At 28.2% G+C, this 22,886-nt stretch overlaps 1 protein-coding gene across 2 annotated transcripts in view; it reads left to right on the top strand.

The window, feature by feature from the left end:
- grn (GATA binding protein grain) overlaps positions 1–22,886 on the top strand; it is a 123,745-nt gene that overhangs the window by 82,239 nt on the left and 18,620 nt on the right. For both annotated transcript variants that reach the window (XM_075313420.1, XM_075313364.1), the window contains exon 6: positions 19,211–19,354. In XM_075313420.1, the coding sequence (XP_075169535.1) occupies positions 19,211–19,354 (144 nt within the window). The remainder of the gene's footprint in view (positions 1–19,210; positions 19,355–22,886) is intronic.

Below are 22,886 nucleotides of genomic sequence, written 5' to 3'. Positions count from 1 at the left end.
TTTTTTATAATTGATCCTCAATTTTATTATTATGTTATAATAAAATAAAAATAATATTTAATATTAATAATCTTAAAGTTAAAATATAATTAATATTAATAATTATAAAATTTTAATATTCATTATTTAAGATTATTGAAATTTTAATTTAATTTAATTTGGCTATAGAAATTTTAGCTAAAATAAAGTTTGGGGACATGTTATAGGTTAAGCAGTAGAAAAAATATTTTTAAAAAAATATTTTATTTGAGAAAAACCTAAAAACAAACTGCACATTTTATTAATAAAAAATTATCACCAATTTTCTGTTATAAAGAGGATTTTTCAAATTATTTAAGAACTACCACAGTTTGGGGACATGCTGCAATTTGAGAACATAATAAAAATTTTAGCTAAAATATAGTTTGAGGACATGTTACTGGTTGAGGAGTAGATTGCAATGGGGCAAAGAGTAAGTTGAGTTTAAGCAATGGTATAGTGGATTTGTAAAAACGTATGTTTGGGGACATGACAAGAAGGATAAACTTTTTAATTATTGTTTTTGTAAAATATTGTCATTAGGTTTCCAAATCTCTTTGTTTTAGAAACCATTACAGTTTGAGCCTATGCTTCAATTTGAGAAATTTTCAAATAATTTTGTTTTTGGATCTACTACACAGTTTGGGGACATTGCTTCATTTTGAGATCGTAAGAAAATTTTTAGGTAAAATTGATTTTGGGAGCATATTGTAGACTGAACAAACTATTGCAATTATGTCTTGGAATATTATGTAAAGTGCAAGTTGAGTTTATGGACTCAAATAGGGGGTTTTTGGAAATAGCTATGTTTGGGGATATAATACATTTTAAATAATTTTTGTAAAAACAAATATTTCTACAAAATGTTTCTAATTTTTCAGGAGAAATCGAAGCTTAGCAGCACCAAGGGGTTTTCCAAAAACTACAGTTCTGGGATATATAAAATTTTGTTTTTGGATCTACTACACATTTTGGGGACATTGCTTCATTTTGAGATCGTAAGAAAATTTTTAGGTAAAATAGATTTTGGGAACATATTGCAGATTGAACAAACTATTGCAATTATGTCTTGGAATATTATGTAAATCGCAAGTTGAGTTTATGGACTCAAATAGGAGGTTTTTGGAAATAGCTATGTTTGGGGACATAATAAATTTTAAATAATTTTTGTAAAAACACAAATTTCTACAAAATGTTTCTAATTTTTCAGGAGAAATCGAAGCTTACCAGCACCAAGGGGTTTTCCAAAAACTATAGTTCTGGGATATATAAAATTTTGTTTTTGGATCTACTACACAGTTTGGGGACATTGCTTCATTTTGAGATCGTAAGAAAATTTTTAGGTAAAATAGATTTTGGGAACATATTGCAGATTGAACAAACTATTGAAATTATGTGTTGAAAAATTATATAAAGTGCAAGTTGAGTTTATGGAGGTTTTTGAAAATAGCTATGTTTGGGGACATAATACATTTTAAATAATTTTTGTAAAAACAAAAATTTCTACAAAATGTTTCTAATTTTTCAGGAGAAATCGAAGCTTACCAGCAAAGGGTTTTCCAAAAACTATAGTTCTGGGATGTATAAAAAAAAGTTATTGAGGACATGTTGTGGAGAAATAAGTTATTCTTAGCATATCCTCCTCTTCTGAAAATTTAGCACAGCATTCTCTGCTGCATTTTTGTCTTTTTTCAAAAAAAAAATTTGTTTCTCTTGTTACCATCTCCATTTAAGCTTATTTTCTTTCGGTTTTCATTAGCCCATAGACCCGCCTGCCTTATGCCAAAATAACATAATTTTTTATAGTTTACAACTCAGAATTGGTAAATTCCCTTAAAATTTCATCATATCGTTAAATTTTAATTGATCTCCTTACCTTAGAGGCCTTAATGATGAACCAAAATAAGCCCAAAGATGATTCCGTCAGTTGGTCGCCAATCTCTGGTATTTTCTCTTGGGTTATATACATTTTCACAAAGATTTAATACAGCTTACAATGCACAAAACTATCCTCTGTGTTGTCTTCTCTTTTTCCTTCAGGAGCTAAAGAAAAGCAATTGCTTGCATTTTAATCATTATATTTAAGCTACCTTTTGTTTTGAACGTGTTGTCTGGCTCAATGTAGGCTTACATTCTTCTTGTTCTCTACTCAAAAGGTGCTGACTTATGGAGGTTGGTTTGTTTCGTGGTTGCTTTGACGAAATGTTGTCTTAACAAGATCTATCCAATATAAGGAAGACAAAAAAAAATATTTTCTGATGCTGATTATTAAAATCTTAATGTTTGCACATACTACATTCATATTGGCATTTTCAAATTAAACAACCATGGAGTACATGAAGTCAGAAAAAAAACATCTAAAGGATAAAAAAAATATTTGGCGCAAAAACGCCCCACATTTGATCGAGAAATTTTAAATACACCGGAGAAAGAAGAACGTCATCTTTGCTTTTGCCACCGCCTCATCATCGATGATCGTTCAATGAACTTTGCCAAAGCTGGAGTATTTGATTTGGTCTTGATTTCTCTTGAAGATTTTCCATAGCAAAGCACATACAAAAAAAATCGAAAAAAATAAAAACGCCCTAGAAATATCAAAAAATGCAATTAGGTATGCCCGCGAGAGAATTACATAAAAAAATCCGGGATTGGGATAAAACTAATAATTAAAATTCTCAAAATCCCAAAACATACCAATTACAATCCCAGCAAAAATTCTCAAAATCCCAAATCATACCAATTACAATCCCTGAAAAAATTCTCAAAATCCCAAATCCTACCAATTACAATCCCTGCAAAAATTCTCAAAATCCCAAATCTTACCAAGTACAATTCCTAGTTTTCTCAAAACCCTTTTTGTTCTCTCCTCTGTATTCATCCCTAATTGCACTAAAGTGATGTACTGCTTTCATTGTTGGTGTTGTTCACTTGGCAGTTTATGCTTGTGGCAAAGTAGCTGTGAAGAAGACTGACTTGCGATCATATCCATTCCTCTATCCATGTCTTTATGTCGAACATTGTTTAATGTGTTTAAAAGGAGTTGATTTTGTTGTAGTCATCATTGCTCTTATTGTTGTTGTTGTTGTGGTTGTTTTATTATTAATGTTATGTGGCCCAATATCAAAAAATACGAAAAAAACGCCAAAGTCTTAGTACTTTGGGTGATGGTGGTATGGTTGGCTGCTGCTGTTATTCCTTTTAATATGATTTATATGTTTTATATTAAACTGGGTGGGGAAGCCCTTCGCAATTTTTTTCTTGCACCATTTGCTCTCTATCTCAAAACAAAAGATGAATCAAACTAAACTCCTTTCCAAGCTTGGCAACTTGTAGGCTTATGATGGTTATTTTTATTTTGTATCGGTTCGTTTAATTTCTGGCGTTCCTGCCCACATACTTAAAGGCAAGGGTAATACCGCCACCACTCACTCCAAAGTTTATACTGAATCGTTGGCCTCTCTGTCATCTTCATGATCTCCATTGTCATCTTTTTGTTTTGTGGGGCCGCTGAGCTGGCATCTTTATTCCTCAGCTGCTGTTGCTGCCGGCTGTGATGTACTATCGATAAACGTTCCAAATACCAAATTTACGACTATTTGCTCATTTCGCATATTTAATGCCTTTTTTCTGCTATATATTTTGTTAATTTCCCACGCTTCACTACTTGTTTTTTGGTTTGGATGTTTGCTGTTGTTTTTTTTTTACTTTTGTTTTTGCTCTTTTGTGTTTATATCCTCCTCTTTTAATTTTTTGTATCATTTAGTTTAAATTAAATCAAAAATTTATATATATTGTCTTGTTAACATATGGTCAGGTTGTTCACATGTTTTTAAAATTCAAAAATTTAAATGTGTAGAGAATTTAAATTTGTTTCATTGGTGTTCATGAAGAATTTCGCTTGAACCTTGAACTTGAATTTTGGGAGAATTAAAATTAGTATAAAAACATTTATGTTCCATAATTTCTTTCTATATATTGGAAAATTTATATTAATTTATAATCACAAAATTATATAAATTAAATTTACAATTAAATATTTAAAAAATTTTCAAAATTCTATTACTATATTAAAAAAAATATTTTCGAAAATTTAAAAAAAAATTATGTTCTTTTACATCCCAAAACACAGTTTTAAACAAAGTGTAAAAATTCCATAACTTTTTTTCTAAATATTACAAAATTTATAAAAATTTGTAATTATGGAATTTTAAAATTTAAAATTAAATATTTATAAAATATTAAAAATTCTATTATTATATTTAACAAAAAAAAAAAACTTTTCAGTCATTTTAAAAAAATTATATTCTTATTTCTTTTACATCCCAAAAAGTAGGCAACACTGTTTTAAAGAAAGTGTAAATATTGCACAATTTTTTCTGAATATTCCACTTTTTATATTAATTTGTAATTATGGAATTTTAATTTAATTTTTTAATTTAATTTATAATAAATATTTATATAATATTGAAAATGTGAAAAAAAGACATATTTTCAATAATTTAAAATATATATCCCAAAAGTATATATGCCAAAAAGTGGGCAACACTATTTTAAACAATGTGTAAATAAAAAATTATGGAATTTTTTTCTAAATATATTAATTTGTAATTATGGAATTTTAAAAATTAAATTTATGATACATATTTACCAAATATTAAAAATTCTATTTTTATATAAAAAAAAAATATTTTCGATCATTTTGAAAAAAAAAATAATTTCTTTCACTTCTTAAAAAGTAGGCACCACTATTTTAAAGAAAGAAATATTCCAAAATTTATATTAATTTGTAATTATGGAATTTTAAAAATTAAATTTATGATAAATATTTATATCATATTAAAAATATTGCGGAATTACCTTATTCCTCATCAGCATCCTCTACTTGCAGCAAAACTATCAACCAATTATCAGAATAAATTCGGGTAGTTCACTAAACCCAAAGTGAAACACACTCGAACCCTCCGAAAAAAGGTTTATGATAGTTGGCCTCTGTCTAAATAAATCTTTGTCCAAGCATTTCTCTAAAAAATATATTTTCAATAATTTTGAAAAAAAAAATTATATTCTTATTTCTTGTAGGCACCACTACTTTCAACAAATCGTAAATATTCCATATTTTTTCCAAATATTCCATAATTTTTTATTAATTTGTAATTATGGAATTTTAAAAATTAAATTTATATAAATATTTATAAAATATTAAAAATTATATTATTATATATATATTATATAAAAAAATGATATTCTTATTTTTTTACATTCCAAAAAGTAGGCAACACTGTTTACATTCTAACAAATAGACCTCTAATATGTCCTTTTTAAAATCAATTAACTACAGACATTTTCCCAGTTTTCGTATACCCCCCAAATATAGGCAACACTTTTTTAATATAAATATAAAAAAAATTCTCTCCCACCCATAAACTTCAATTTCTATAATTTCTTTCTAAATATTCCTAAATTTCTATAAATTTGTAATTATGGAATTTTAAAACTTAAATTTATATTAAATATTTGTAAAATATAAAATATTTTATTCATTATTTTTCAATATTTATCTTGTTTCTTGCACATCCCAATTTTTTTTTAATATTCTATAATTTATATTAATTTGTAATTATGGAAATTTAAAAATCAAATTTACGATAAATATTTATAAAATATTAAAAATTCCATTATTATATTTAAAAAAAGATATTTTTTTAAAATATTCCATAATTTTTTATTAATTTGTAATTATAGAATTTTAAAAATTATATATATGATAAATATTTATAAAATATTAAAAATTCTATTAATATATCAAAAAATTTTCCTTTTCAATAATTTTTAAAAATATGATATTCTGATTTCTTTAACATCCCAAAAAGTAGGCAACACTGTTTACGACCTTACGTATAGACCTCGAATATGTCTTTTTTAAAATCAATTTAGTTTAGTTTCATATTTCACTTACTACACACATTTCCCCCCATTTTTCGTATACCCCCCAAAAATAGGCAACACTTTTTTAATATAAATGTAAAAAAATGTCCCTCCCACCAATATGCTAAAATGAAGCATATTGGTGGGAGTCCCAGTTTTTCTTTTTCTCATTTTCTAAAAATTGCAATTAATCATATTTATCATTAACATAATCAACTGAGGGAATTTTATTAACCCTAAAGTTATCAGTGGAAATGGCAAAAATAGCTATTAATTAATTTTTAAATTAATTATTATTAATACATAATACCCATTAGAATATATCTAGGACATATATACAATATTCATATGTGTATAACTTAAATACAAAAAAATATGTCCTTTTTCCTATATTTAACCGATTACAAGACACAAATCAATAATTCAAGAACATTTCGTTTTTCGTTTTTTTTTTCTTGGTGTGGTCTTTTATTGCTATTGGGCACCCACTGCTATAGTCTAAAAGGGTACTTTTGTAATTTGTAATCACATTAAAGTCTTGAAGGTTGAATGTAACTCTTCCAGCCATGGTGGCAAGTGGATAGAGGGACACAAACCCTAGTGAAAACATTGAAAATATTGAAACCATAGAACGACAAGTTCGCATTAAAACCTGGCTACATGAACAACATGCAAGCAAACTAGCTGGCAAGTTTTTGGTCTAAAAACAGACCTGCAAACTCCTTAGGACGAATAGACAATAGGCCAGGCGAGAACCAAAGACAAAAAATATTGGGCCCCTTTACTAAGTAATAGAGTAGCACTTTGGTCATTCTGCAAGCAAACCAAACAAAAACAAACCATGTGGAATAAAAAACACTCCAGTAGAAGGTATGAAAATTGTCATTAATATTTGTCACTGCAAAATATCTACCATAGGTAGGTGAGTATATTTTTCCAAAGTTCATATGAATAGACATTGTTGGTTTAGCTTCAATGGCCATTTGGTCATTCAATATACTTCTCCACAAAAAAAAAAAAACAACGAAAACGACTGCCTTAGTAAAGACTCTAAAATAACCAATGTTCGTTTTATAGTCTAAAAGCCTGGCTATTGTGACTTTCTAGTCTACCACCTCAATGACTAAAATAAATGTCACCTAAACACGCCAAAATGTAGCTATGAAAACTGACTTTATTGCATTGCCAGTGAAGCAAACCAATGACGATGACATTGTTACGACTCTATCCCTCCACCATGCGATTAGCTAAGGCTAGCCATAGTTTTACCACCTTAGTTTGGTTTCTATTAATTTTCACTTATTGTCTCTTTGGGTGTGAAATTATAATAAACTCTAGGGTTGAGCATTAAACAATCCAAAAGCAAAGCGAATCAAACCATAATGAGTTGAGTTGGAAAACGAAAGGATTGTAAAAGGGTTTATGAATCGCTCATGGACATTTTATAAATACCACCCCCCCCCCCCCACTCCCCATAAGCCCACAGCTCTAAAGGTGAAACTTAAATTTAGTTTTACGTGTGGCTATTGAAGTATTTGATTTTTATGTTAATTTTTATTTCTATGCTTATAAAACACGTAAATGTTTTTTTATTACATTTTTTGTAGTGCAAAATAAATTTGGGGTTAATATTTATTAGACCCCCTAATGCGGAAAGAGTTTTAGTTTTATTAGCTTATGGTAATTATAAAAAAGCCAACATTTTTTGGAAGGTTATGATTTTTATTTATTTCGAAAAAAGAAATATTTATAAAAATAAATAAATAAAAATACAAAATCATAATAGGGATATTTTGAAAAACATTATGCACAAACATCTATACACTTTTTCATTAAAGCAAGGCCAAGAATGAGCTGAATAATTTAGCTAATTGCAAAGTCTAATATATGAAAATGGTTAGTTATCAATATTGTCGTCCTATAAAATGAAAGACAGTGCGCATAAATATCTTACTTTCCAATTTTAGCCATATTGCCTCAAATTATTTTTAAGTTAAAAATTAAAAAAAAAATTGTAAAGCATTGTCCTCAAACTTAATTCAAAAGATCAGAAATATTTCATTCAATATTGTTAAAAAGTCAACTCGTTTGGGTATTTCATCTATAAACTTGTTTTAAATATTACTTTTTTCAATTCGAATAGAAAAAGGTCTTAGTTTTTTTTCGAAAATTATTGTCCCCAAACTATGACTTTCTCCCGAAATCAGACATGTCCCCAAAATAGGAGTACTCAATGAAATAGAAAATCCAAGACATGCATCTTAAATATTTCCTTATTAAAAATTAAAAAAAAAATAGTAAAGCATTGTCCCCGAACTATGACTTAATCCAAAAAACAGAAATATTTCATTCAATATTGTTAAAAAGTCAACTTGTTTGGGGATTTCATCCATAATCTTGTTTTATATACTACTTTTTCAACGTGAATTAAAAAAACTGGTTTCAGTTATGTTCCCAAACTATGACTTTCTCCCGAAAGCAGACATGTCCCCAAAATAGGAGTACTCAATGAAATAGAAAATCCAAGACATACATCTTAAACATTTCCTTATTAAAAATTAAAAAAAAAAATTGTAAAGCATTGTCCCCAAACTATGACTTAATCCAAAACACAGAAATATTTCATTCAATATTGTTGAAAAGTCAACTTGTTTGGGAATTTCATCCATAATCTTGTTTTAAATACTACATTTTCAATGTGAATTAAAAAAACTGTTTTCAGTTTTGTCCCCAAACTATGACTTTCTCCCGAAATCGGACATGTCCCCAAAATAGGGGTACTCAATGAAATAAAAAATCGAAGACATACATCTTAAACATTTCCTTATAAAAATTAAAAAAAAAAATAGTAAAGCATTGTCCCCAAACTATGACTTAATCAAAAAAAAAAAAACAGAAATGTTTCATTTAATATTTTTATAAGGCCAACACCTTCGGCGATTTCATCCATAATCTTGTTTTATATATTGTTTGCTAAAAATTTAAATTAAAAAAAAAATTGGTCTTAGTTTTTTTAGAAAATTATTGTCCCCAAACTATGACTTTCTCCCGAAATCAGACATGTCCCCAAAATAGGGGTAAATAAAAAATCCAAGACATTCATCTCGAACATTTCCTTAAGTATAAATTTCCCTGAAAAAACACTACAGCGGCTACATTTATCCTATTCTCAATTCAAGGACTTTATTCAACCTGTCCCCAAAGTATAGATTGTCCCCAAAATATGTCGCTGGGCAAAAAACTTTGAAACTTTTAAATGTGTTCAACCTAAAATTATACTTTAATTTTACTTAGACCTTATAAATTTCCTAAAAGTATATTTTAAATTTGTTAACATCTGACAAAATTAATCATTTTATACATTTCATTAAAATCATCCAAATATAAGAAAATTTTTCTTTTTATCCAAAACAATTTAAAGCTCTCTTAAAACATAAATTTCCCTTTATAAAATGTTATTCAAATGTTATTCAACTTTACTGTAATTTAGTACTGGTTTATTTTTTTCACTTTTTTTTTTTTTGAAAAAATGGGTTTTGCTGTATCTTTTGAGTAAGCCATAAAACAAATATTTATCTTGTTACCCACACATTCATTCAAAAGAAATAAACATTGACACACACATACAGACAAAAGGAAAGAGATTTCTATCTGATCTGATTCTAATGTCGTTGTGGCGCTGATGTTTTCTCTGTAAGAATTCAGTTTTCTTTTCGGTTACGTGTGACAGTCGTTCATTTCTCTAGTTGTGGGTCCCATCAAATGAGGTATGAGGCAGAAGGATGGATGGGGATTCTTTTGGTTGAAAAGACATAAATAACTCTTATACATTCCCAAGATGACTTTTCCTCTGTATCAGATAAAAGAGATACGGGTTGTTTGTTTATGCTGTGTGTGTGTGCTAGATTTGTCTCATTCTTACACATAAATTGAGAGGGTGGTTTTGTGGTAGTGGGGTCGTTTGGAAATGGGGAAATAGAAATTCCCCTAATGCCCCAATACACGCACACACACATACTATCCCATTTTTTGTTAAATTTTTCTTTCTACCCTTAGTGTTGTCTACTGAAAAGGGAGCTTGGTCCTTGGCAGATTTTTTTTCCTTTTTATTAAAACTATAATGATTGCCGTCTTCTCTCTGGATATAAGTCTAAGAAAAATAAAAAAAAGAAATCAAAAGAAAAGAAAGAAGAAATAAAATAAAAGAAATAAAACGAAATGTAGAGAAGAGCAAAAGAAAAGAAAAAACAACAACAACGACAAAGAAATAACAACTGTCGCTAATATCTATAAAAAATGTTTGCCAAGATAAGGAAAATCTAAAAAGAAAATATATTTTCTTTACCTTCCTCCGACCGTATAGTCCTTAGACAGCCATCCCTTCAAAGAGGAAACAGCAGAGCAGCATCTCTACAAAAAATCAAGGAAGATGAATGTATAGATAGTTAAGTTTTGATATGCGTTTGTATGTTCTAAGGGGGGTTACACTTACACACACGCACACACATTCTCGTATACACCCTGTGGCATACAATGTTAGCCCAGTGGACGGAGGGGAGTTTATATGATTGTGTGCTTTGTGTGTGTGAGAGTTTTGGGGTTGTTGGCTTACAGTCTGGTTCAGGCTTTTCGTTTTTGTCCCCCCCAAATCATATCTAGAAGACCTTTTTGAATGACAGCTACAATAATTCCAATACTCTCACACACACTTACAAATAATTTTTCCACAGATAGGTATATATCAAATAAAAGATAATACTGATATACAAATACATACCTATACAATCGCAAACAGATTTCCAGCAATGATAAGATACATATATACAGATTTTATAACATATATGTATATGTGTATTTGTTTGGAAGCTCTTTTGTATGCCTTATACATACATACATACATACCTTAGTCATATCTTCTTTTGTATCTATGGCGGTAGATATATACTATATAGATGGGTATGTATAAATGAATGGGAATTATAATGGAATAGGCAGACGTAAGGACGGACATCCTTAGTTCTGTATCTGCGCACTATCTTAGATGTAAAAGGCCATTGGCTTTCTGGTTGGAGCCAAAATGGGTGGCTAATGCCTAACAAAGGATGCTTCTTTTTACTCAATGACCTGCTATTTTGCCGACGGCTGACACAGAAAAAATAAAAATTGATTTTTTTGGTATTAAAAAAATGTTAAAGAGATTTTAAATTATGAGAAGATGATTTGGGAAGGATGGAGAAGATTTAGAAAATATTGTTGTGGTTATAATGGAAATTTTTGGTAATATGGAATTTAATTCTAGAAAAAGTTTAAATATAAGTCTATTTGTTTTTTTGGAATTATGTTTATTGAGTCTTGAGTCTTTCTTTTCCTAAACAACATAATCGATTTTTATCAAGAAATTCTTAAAAAAAATCAATTAAATAATTAAAATGTTTGATAAAAAATTATAGCATAAATTAAGGCATTACCAATTAAAATAATTTTTTTTTTAATTTCCAAAATCAAAAAGAAAAAATTCAATACTTCATATCTACTTGGTCATAGGTAAACTAATTTTTAAAATTTAATTAAATCATAAAAATGTTTGATAAAAAAAAATTATAGAATAAATTAAGGCTTCGCCATTAAAATTGAATTTTTTTCTAAAATCAAAAATATAAAAAGTCAATCATATTTTTAAGCACATATCTACTTAGAGATAGGTAAAAAAAAATAAAATTCAAATAAATCATCAAAATATTTTAATAAAAATTAAAGCATAAATTAAGGCTTCGCCACTAAAATTAAATGTTTTTAATTTCTAAATTTTAAATCAAAAATATAAAAAAGTAATAGGTAAAATTATTTAAAAATTATTATTATTTTTTTTAATTTCAAATATCAAAAAAAAATTTAAGGTAACCCCTAGTTTGGGGACAAGTGTAAGTGAACACCACAGCTCGAAATGAATTTCATCCTCTTTGACAAGTGAAGATACTACTTTAAATTCTTATATTTTAGAAACGGTTCCCTCTTGAAATAGAGTCTTTAATGGTTAGACTTTCTATTCAATTTTTTTATATGTTTTGTCCCCAAAGTATGACTGTGACATATTGTTCGAGTCAATCTTTTAACCATGAAGGAAATAATTTAAAAAAATTAAGTGCTTCAGCTTACTTTTCTGATGAATTATGCTACTTCTTTAGTGGCTTATATTTTAGAAACGGTTCCCTCTTGAATTAGAGTCTTTAATGGTTAGACTTTATATTCAATTTTTTTTTTTATATGTTTTGTCCCCAAAGTATGACTGTCACATCTTGTTCGAGTCAATCTTTTAACCATGCAGGAAATAATAAAAAAAAATAAATTTTCTGAAGAATTATGCTACTTCTTTAGTGCCTCATATTAAAGAATATTTTAACTTTGGGAAGATTTTCGAACAAATTACTACTAGGCAACTTAACAATAATATCTACTTTGGGGACATGTATTAATTTGGATAAAAATTTTTGAAAGGAAGTCGCTCTGAATTATTTTCAGTTTTCCTACGTATACTCTATTAAAAAAATATGTCCTTTGAGGTAACTTCTAGTTTGGGGACAAGTATAATTTGGACCAAAGCAAAATTTGAGAATAAATTAAACATAACAAATGACTATAAGACTATCAATTCTTATATCTTATAAAACGTCTACCTTTTCAAATAAAGGCTTTAATTGTGAAATATTCTATTAATAAGTGCGCACTCCCAGTTTGGGGACAAGTGTAATTTGGCATCAGAGCAAAATTTGGGAATAAATTTGATCTTATATGACAAAAGAAGATAGAACTATCAATTTCTATATCTTATAAACGTCTACCTGTTGATATAAAGGCTTTAATGGTGAAAAATTCTGTTATAAAGTCCGTCTCAGAACATGTCCCCAAAGTATGACTTTCACATCAATGACTTTTACGTCAATCTTTCGACCACTAACAAAATATTAAAAAAAAAATTCTTTTCTGATGAATAATCCTATTTCTTCAACGGCTGATATTAAAGAATATTCTTACTTTGGGAACATTTTTGTAAAGGACTGGCAGCATTACATTTTGGGGACATGCTAGGCAAAATTTTTTTCAATTCTTTTTTCTATTTACTTTTTTTATTTTGCCTTTGAAGACATTTTCATACATACATATATACACTGAGGACATATTGCACAGTTTTTTTCTGTGTGGTTTTTATTTGTATTTCTTCTACATAAAGGAGCAACGATGGCTGGAGGAAGATTTTCTATTTTTTTAATAATTTACATATTAGACAGAAAAGTAAAAGGAATATTAAAGAAATTTGAATTTTTAAGAAAATAATTTAAAAATTTATGGAAAGCTTTTCTTCCAAAACTATGGCCTTGTTGCATAGAAAATTTTCAACATTTTATTTCTTTAATAAATTCACTTGTTTTTCCCAACTAAACAAATCTTCATTTCCTTAAAAATTTCTTGGAAAATTAAAATCCATACAAAAAACAACACTCACTGATATCATTGTGTTTTATGTATACAAGTTTATCTAAGGAACAAAACATTTCCATTTCTTATAAATTTAAGCTTAATGAAGAACGTACGAACGACATCATCTCCGCTCAGATGAGACTAGGATAACACCTTGCTCTAAATATTCAAGGGTATTCAATCTGCCAATACTTGGAATATTTTTGCAACACTTCGATTTTAATTTAACACATTTTGTGGTTGCAAAAACAACAACAACAATGAAAAATAGTTGTTAAATTTTTGTAGCATTGGAATGGGAAGGACAGACAAACGCATCCATCCCAAGGACAGACAAAAGTAGAGATCTTTCATTGGTATCTCTGTAAGGCTTTTTGTTGTAGTAGTTGTTGTTGTTGATTTGGGTGATTTGGGTGTTACTGGGGACGAGGTGCAGTTTTGTTGAATTGTCATGTTAACAACTTAATTTATTTACTTTAGCCATGTTGTCATGTTTGTCTGTCCGTCTCTCTGTCTGTCTGTCTGTCTGTCTGTCTGCCCGTACGCCTGTACTTCTTCAGTTTATTGCATTTGGTTTTGGCCCTCTCTATCTCTTAGTGATCATGTGGCATAGTGAAAACATAACGAAAGCAATCATTCGATTTGCTGGTGCTGCTGCTGATTCAATCTGGGAATGTTGTTTTATACTCAACACAGAGCGGACAACGGTATGAATGTTGTTAACGCGTTTCCTTGGTTGCTTGTTGTTATTCATTTGTGGCAAGGCTTAACGAGATCGTCACATAATTACTAAACACAGGCCATACCCAAAATAAAGATTTGGCCAATTTGAAAAATGTTTTGGTAACACTTTAAGTTGTTTTTGCTTTGGTTTACTTTTTTTTTTGGCAAAATAACCATAAAAAAAACATATGCTGGAAAATCTCTCCAAAGCGTGTAGGTGCTGTTGGCTGGCTGGCTGGATTTTTGCACATGCGTGTATGCCTTTTGTATAGTGGGCGTTGAAATTAATTCCGCATTTTTTTTGGCAAGCTACTTTATGGTTGAGATTCTCAATTTTAACTTTTTTCATAAGATTTCGTTTTTTTTTTGGATAGTTCGTTTAATAAAATCGTTACAAGATCGTTAACACCTCTATTCGACGACTTCAAATATTTTTTTGGGATATCTTTTTTTTGCAAATAATTTGGTTTAAGGAATCCAGATGATGTGCTAAGGGGCATTTCTGAAGGCTCCACAAAATCTCCTTAAAAATTTCTGTGTGATCGATCTTCACAAGCAATATAATCGAAAACATTTCATTGCCCTATACCATCATGAAGCCATAGACAAAAAAAAACATCAATTAAAAATCATGGCAAACATGAACAAGCAAAGCATATAGGCAGGTTTTGGGGATTTTACAAAGCACCAATAATACAAGACATGATCATAAGCCATACTCAAGGGAATACTTTGGATGTTTGGTTAAAAGTTAGTTCAACCTTGCCAACAACCACCACCACCACCAACAACATCATGTTTTGTGGTACTTTGTTAGCTGCCCAGCCACACTGATCATCATCAAATGGTGGCAGACAGGTATCCATGCATCCTTAACTCTTTTTCATATTCGTTTTGGTGGCCTTTTTTTACGTTTGTATCTTGTTGGTATGGGAATGCCAGTTGGAGCTTTATTAGCAGCTCATCTGGCCAAAATGCGTGAAATCTTGGTTTTGCAACAAGCAGACAGACGGATATAAAGAAAGACGGACATATGTTTGTGAGACCTAGTCTGGAGGACAATCTCAGTGATGATGCTCTTGTTGTTTTTGTTGTTGTGTGACTTGTTGGTGTGGTTGTTGTTGTAATGGTATTTGCCCCTGGAACAACACGTACCCACCATCACAACAACTTTCAATATGTACATCATAAGGAAATTCGTGGAAATTTGAGGCAACAACGTAACTCTCAACGTCGTGTCGTTGTGCTGTCCCCCTCCCCCCACACAAGATCTTCTTTTATTTTACCACCATTGGCTGGGGACAGTAGTGCAATGGTTTTTTTGCAGTTTTGTGGAATTGTCAATTTAATGAATTGATGCTGATGTTAAGCAAACAACAACAACAACAACAGCAAACAGTCCAAGCATACGCAAAAACAACAAAACGGAAACCCAAGAAAGGTTCCCAAAAACGTTGTTGTTGTTTTTTTTTGTTGAGAGTAAATTTAGGGTTTTCAATTTTTTTGACCATATTTCAAAGAAACAAAAGACTTAAGAAACAAACATAAGCGTAGCTTCATTAATTTCGTTTCATTTTAATCTTCTTCGATTACTACCAGAAGCCTCCAATATCAACAAAATAAAATTGTAAAGCAGTAGTCTTGTGGTATATCACTAATTAGGTGATATCTTAGATTACAGAAAAAAAACAAACGTCTAAAAAGAAATTTAAATATGTTTTTACTCAATGCAAATATATATATGAAATATTTTTAATTACGAAAACTAAATAAAAATATAGTTTTTTCATAAAAAATTAAAAAAAAATGTCAAAAATATTATGTAAAAATTAAAAAAATATAAATATAATTAATTATAATTTAATTTAATTTTTATTTAATTTTTTCTTAAATAATTTTTAAAGTAAAATAATGCTAAAAATTTAAAAAAATTTTAGTAATACATTTTATTTATATTTTAAACATTTTTGTAATTTTATAAAATTGCCTAAAAACTAAATATTTTAAAATAGAAATTCAAATATACTATTAAAATATTTTTTTTTTATTTATTTTGTCTAATTTTTTCAATTTAATTTTTATTTAAGTTTTAGCTAATTTTTTAAAATAATTTTTAAATTAAAATAATACTAAAAATTAAATTTTGCGTTAGTAATACATTTTAAATATTTTTAAACATTTTTAGTCTATTTTGTTTTATTTTTGTTTAATATTTTGTTGTTTTTTTGCAATTTAATTTATCGTTGAATTTATTTTTATATTATTTTTTGGTAATGAAATATTCCAAAGAAATTTTATATTTTTCGTTAAATTTTTGAAATTAATTTTTAATGTAAAATAATTCCAACTAATAATTAAATAAAGTTGTGGTAATAACTTTTATCTAATTTTACAATTATTAATCGAGCTTTATGGACAAATTAAGATTAAGGAACTTGATTAATAGAGTCATTGAAAAGAAAACGCCAGATACAAATCTATACACGGCTAGATTGTACATGTTTCGGTTCGGGCATTTGGACATTAATTGCCTGTTTCGATATCAGGCTAACATGAAAAATAATAACTTTTATATATTTTTTTAATAAAATTGTCTATAAAAAAAAAACTATTTTAAACGAGAAATTCAAATACATTTAAATAGCTTTTTGGTTAATCTTGTCAATTTTTTTTTTCAATTTAATTTTTAGTTATAATGTTAAAAATTTAATAAAGTTGTAGTAATATCTTACAAAACAAAAAAAATATAATACCTATCAAAAAAACTATTTTAAAATAGAAATTCAAATCCATTTAAATAGCTTTTTGGTTGATTTTGTCAAATTTTTTTCGATTTAATTTTTAGTTATGTTTTTTTTTTTAATATTTTTGAAGTAAAATAATGTTAAACATTTAATAAAGTTTAAAAAAAAAACTATAATACCTATCAAAAAAAAAATATTTTAAAATAGAAATTCAAATCAATTTAAATAGTTTTTGGCTCATTTTCTAATTTTTTCAATTTAATGTTTAGTTATGTTTTTTGAATTATTTTTGAAGTAAAATAATCTTAAAAATATATTAAAGTTGTAGTAATACCTTCAATGTATATTTTTAGTCTATTTATGCAAAATGTGTCTATCAAAAAAGAACCAAATACTTTAAAATAAAAATCCACATAGCTTTTAGTTTATTTTGTCTAATTATTTCAATTTAATTTTTAGTTTAATTTTTTTTTAAATAATTTTAAAATTTTTAAATATTTTTTTCCTATTTTGTCTTATTTTTTATTTTTATAAAATTGAGTATCAAACAAAAACAAAATATTTTAAAATAGAAATCCAAATAGACCATTTAAATACACACAAAAAAATATCAATTAATTTGATTGTCAATACAATTAAAATTATGTTTAAATTTGAGCTAACGACGTTAGCGTAAATACAATTTCGATTTTAGTCACTTTAGCAACCAATTTTGTTGTATCAACAAACATTTTGTTATATCAACAAAAATTTTGTTGAACTTAAAAATTTTCTGTAACAACAATTTATTGTTAGCTCAAAAATTATAATATTATTTTCTGTGTAGTTGTTCAATTATCCAATTTTTTCAATTTAATTTTATTTAAATTTTTGGAAAATAATTTTTAAAGCGTATTAATGCTAAAGATTTAATTTAGTAGAATTAATACCTTTAATATATTTTTTAATTTTTTTTTTACTATTTTGTTTGTTTTTTTTTTATATTTTTTATAAATATTTTTTTACAGTTTAATTTGACGTAGAATTTTTTTTATTATTATTATTTTTTTTTTTTTTTGGTAATGAACTATTCCAAAGAAATTTTATATTTTTAGTTAAATTTTATTTTAGAATTATTTAAACTAATTCTAAAAAATTAATTTAGTTATAATAATTTTCCCAATAATTTATAATACACATAATCATAGAAAATAATTTTATATAGATTTCATATAAATTATTCGTTGAATGCAAATATAGCCCAGTCTCAAAGCTTAACGCCATGCAAAAGTGTTTTAAACATAAATCCGGTGATTCAGGATGAAATGCTTAAACTGGATGGCTCCTATGGTTAGTGGCTACCATATGCATATATATCATTGTAATTATCTACAGCACCAGTAGTGACAGAAAATTACAGCAACAACAACAACAACATCATCAACAATCATAAGGAGGGAAAAAATACCAAGGCGATATATCACTGTCAACAGTAAAAATGACAAAATGTCAAATATTGACAAGAGATTAATTGAAATGCAAACGCACCAGCGACACCAATAACAATCACACATAAAACAACAACAAATACAACATATATTTATTTATATATATAAATAAGCAATGAATGAATGCAAAAATAAATCCAAAAAAAGCGAATCTTAAAAACCCAGACATATATAGGGACAGACGGACCCATAATTTTTTTACTTACAAGATGGCGATTAAAGATAATCATTGAAACATTTGTTTTCGTTTTTTTTTTCTGCCTCACCAACACAACAGACTTCTTGGGTGAATTTTGTTGCAACCTTAATAACAAATTTAAAAGAGAAGCTAATAACAAAAAAAAAGAAAGTCAAACTGAAGGACAGACAAATGGATACTCTTTTATTTTGGAGGGGACCTAAACTCTAAAGACTGTAAAAAAAATATAAAAAAAGATTTAAAGCCAACATGAAACTGTTTTGTTATGTTTGCCTTATCATAAATTCGCACCTCAAAAGATTTATTTATGCGTTGACAGCTGCCATAAAGCCTATCACAGGGTGTACATTGGTAGTGGCTATGGTGGGGAGTGAATGATATTTTTGGATACCAAAAAGGAATAAGTGGCGTCTAAAGAAATATACAAAAACAAATATGTAGGAAAAATTTACAAAGTAAAGAAGGATGTCAAATATACCAAAACAAAAAATAATCAAAATATTTTTTTTAGCATATTTTAATGCAGATTTTATTTAATTTTATTTAATTTTTTTTTAATTCTCTACTAACACATTTCTTTGAGTGTATTCAATCAATTGCTAAATATCTATTTTTCTATCATTTCATTATCTTTACAGACGCTGCAGTCCTTACAAAGTGCGGCCAAACGTGCGGGGACCTCATGTGCCAATTGCAAAACCACAACAACAACCCTTTGGCGGCGGAATGCAAGCGGTGAACCAGTATGTAATGCCTGTGGACTTTATTATAAATTGCACAATGTAAGTACTACCAACAATCAAATCAAACCAAAAAAAAAAGCTAAAAAAACAAAAACAAAAAATTACAACAATTTCACACACTCACTGTCACAGAATCTTCTTCGAAAATTTTGAAAGGGGAAGCTGAAACAACGGAAACAACATACACGCAAAGAAAAAAAACGTTTGGAAAACGTGTGCCGAAAACGTTTTTCTTTTGTTAGAGTTTTTTGAATTGCTTCGAAAATTTTAAACTTTTATCACCAAAAAAAAATTGTTTGTTACAAATTTTTTATTTTTTCAATAAAAAAGTTATTTTTGAAATAACAACATAGTCCATTTCGTTTATATCAAACACTGTTCTTTTCTGACTTTAGGTCTTTAATAAGACACATTTTACAGTTCAACATTTAATATAGTACAATGTAATGTTGAACATTTTTTCGGAATCTTCCGCATATATCTGGAATATATGTAAAAAAAAAAACAAAAGCAAAAAAAAAACTTTGGCCGAAGCAGGGATCGAACCCACGACCCTTGGCATGAGAGTCGGACGTAGCTACCACTGCTCCACGGTGCCAAACTAAATGTTTGTTTCTGTTAAATAAACTTTGTTTATTCGGTTCGTGGGCGCCTCAAGCTATGCTATATAAAATTTCGTTTGGGAGGAAAGAATTATTTTTTTGCGTGTACCCTGTATCCTGTGTTAAATCTTCACAGGGAACATTGGGGATTGTCAAGGGCTTATTAACATGAAATAACTTCCCTTAGGGCTTTGATAGTCTTTTTGGTAACAAAAATTACACACACACGCACACAATCCTTATTTATTGATCACTTTTGGCTAACTAAATAGCTTAAGTGTGTGTGTGTGAAACAACCTTTAAATAAATCCGTTATTGTATCCGTCTGATGATAGTTTAATGATATCACCAGTAAGGCACACACATACACAAGCTCGTAGTTTTTATCTCATTTAAATCTCATTTCAGTGGAAGCACAAAAAAAAAATAACAGAAACTCATGCTGTTCCATAGCTCATTCATATAGGCTGAATACAAGAGTCAAGCGGTTTCATTTAAACTGCTTAAGCGATTTCACACACCATTTACCACGTGTTGTCGTTCATCCGTCCGTCCGTTCAACCGTGCATCTAACCATCCATAGAAAACCGTTTTCAGCACAGCAATTGATAGTACTTTAGATCCCCAGCATAATGTACTCAAACTCTATGATTCTCCCTTTTCAGAGATTTCCCACAAATGTTAGGGAGAACTGGCGAGAGAGAGAGTGAGCGCGCACGAGAGCATGATATGAGATTATAACAAGCTCACCCTTTTTTGTGTATGTTTGTATATGGTTTATGGTCCTCTAGTCACCCTGTTTGCATTTGTGCTTGGCAACGGAAGCTGCCGGAAGAGGAAATCAAATGCTTGCACATGGGCTTAAAATTTTTTTTGTCATTGCCGTTATTAAAGCACCCCATGTCGCCGGTATACAAATAATGTTAAACATACGTAGCCAATCTATATTTCATTACTGAGATTTTTTTATCGTTGCCTGGTTTCTGTCTAGCTCCTTCGTCCTCCAGATTGTAGAAGGATAGATCTAGCAAATCGTTACAAATCTGATTTAACATTACCATCATTATATTGTATCTTATCGTGAATGTGAGTTGGATGTGGGTGTTGGTGATATTCTCGGTTGGTTGGTTAACAGGCAAAATGACTAGCTAATAGACATGGGCTTTTCGATAAGGGGGACGTACATTTAGCTGGGCGTTTACCACTCTTAGAGGCTTTAAGAAATTTTCATCAAAAAAATACTCAGCTATTGTTTAAAACGAGTGGATGAAACATTTCATCTGACTCCCTTGATTCTTTATAAATTACCTTAAAAATAGCATGTGGGGGAATCAAAATGAGTAGAGATGCCAAAATGAAAAAACTAAATGAAAATAATAAAAAAAAATATTGTAAATAATTATTTTTTAATAACAAATTGAAATCGAAGGCAGCTCATCAGAAAGATAAACATTTTGATAAACCAGTCAAGACATGGGATAGGTTAGGTAGCAGCCCGATGTATCAGGCTCACTTAGACTATTCAGTCCATTGAGATACCACATTGGTGAACTTCTCTCTTATTACTGAGTGCTGCCCGATTCCATGTTAAGCTCAATGACAAGGGACCTCCTTTTTATAGCCGAGTCCGAACGGCGTTCAACATTGCAGTTAAACCACTTAGAGAAGCTTTGAAACCCTCAGAAATGTCACCAGCATTACTGAGGTGGGATAATCCACCGTTGAAAAATTTTTTGGGGTTCGGTCGGAGCAGGAATCGAACCCACGACCTTGTGTATGCAGGGCGGGCATGCTAACCATTGCACCACGGTGGCTCCCAAGACATAAATATTTAAAAATATAATAAATAAATAAACATTTCATCTGACTCCCTTGATTCTTTATAAATTACCTTAAAAATAGAATGTGGGGGAATAAAAATGAGTAGAGATGCCAAAATGAAAAAAATAAAATAGAAAAAAATATAGTAAATAAATATTTTTTAATAATAAATTGAAATAAAATTCGGCTAATCAGAACGATAAACATTTAGATAAAACAGTTAAGACATATAGATTTAAAAATTATGAGACATTTATTAAAACTTTCAGGAATAATTTTATAAGAAAAATTCGAAGTTTATAGGGTTAGGGCAAATGTTCAATAAAAATACTTGAAAAGTGAATAATGACAAAATTACAAGATGAAATTCTCCATACAACTCCAGTCAAGATTATGTAGATTTTTTTAAATTGAAATTTGTATATTTTCTATGAATTTAAAAATTTTTTTTCTAATTTCTATGATTTTTTTTTCATTTATTTAAAATTCATACTATTTTTCATAACATCAAAGAGATAATATTCAATAATATTAATAATATTCAATTTATATAGTTTATATTAGGGAATATTTCTTAGAATTTTCAAAATTATTATTTAGATTTTTGGTATTTTTTTTATAATTTTTTTTCTTTTAATTTTATTATTTTTATTTAAAAAAAAATAAAAATAAAAATAATAATTTTTATAAATGTGGTTTTCCATTTATTTGTATAGTTTATATAAGCAAACATTTTTAGAAATTAATTAATTAGAGAATTTTCAAAATTATTTTTTTGATTTTTTGGTAGTTTTTTTTTTCATAATTATTTTTTTCTAATTTTGTTTATTTGTAATTTTTTATAATTTCTATGAATGCGTTTTTTTTCATTTATTTAAACTCCATACTATTTTTTTATAAAAATCAAAGGAATAATACATAATTTTTATATTTTATATATGGGAATATGTTTTGGAAAATTCAGAAATTGTTTAATGAAAAAAATTTTTTTTTTAAAAGTAATTATTTAGATTTTGTATAATTTCCCGGATTTTTTTCTTAAATTTTGTTTAGGATTTTTTATTCGTAGGATTTTTATAATTTTTAAAAATGGGGGTTTCCATTTATTTAAAGTCCATTTCCATTTATTTAAAGTCCATACTGTTTTT

Source organism: Haematobia irritans, chromosome 1 (genome assembly GCF_050003625.1).
Source record: "Haematobia irritans isolate KBUSLIRL chromosome 1, ASM5000362v1, whole genome shotgun sequence".
NCBI lineage: Eukaryota > Metazoa > Arthropoda > Insecta > Diptera > Muscidae > Haematobia > Haematobia irritans.
The sequence above is the reverse complement of the archived record's forward strand: the minus strand, read 5'-3'. Positions and strand labels throughout refer to the sequence as shown.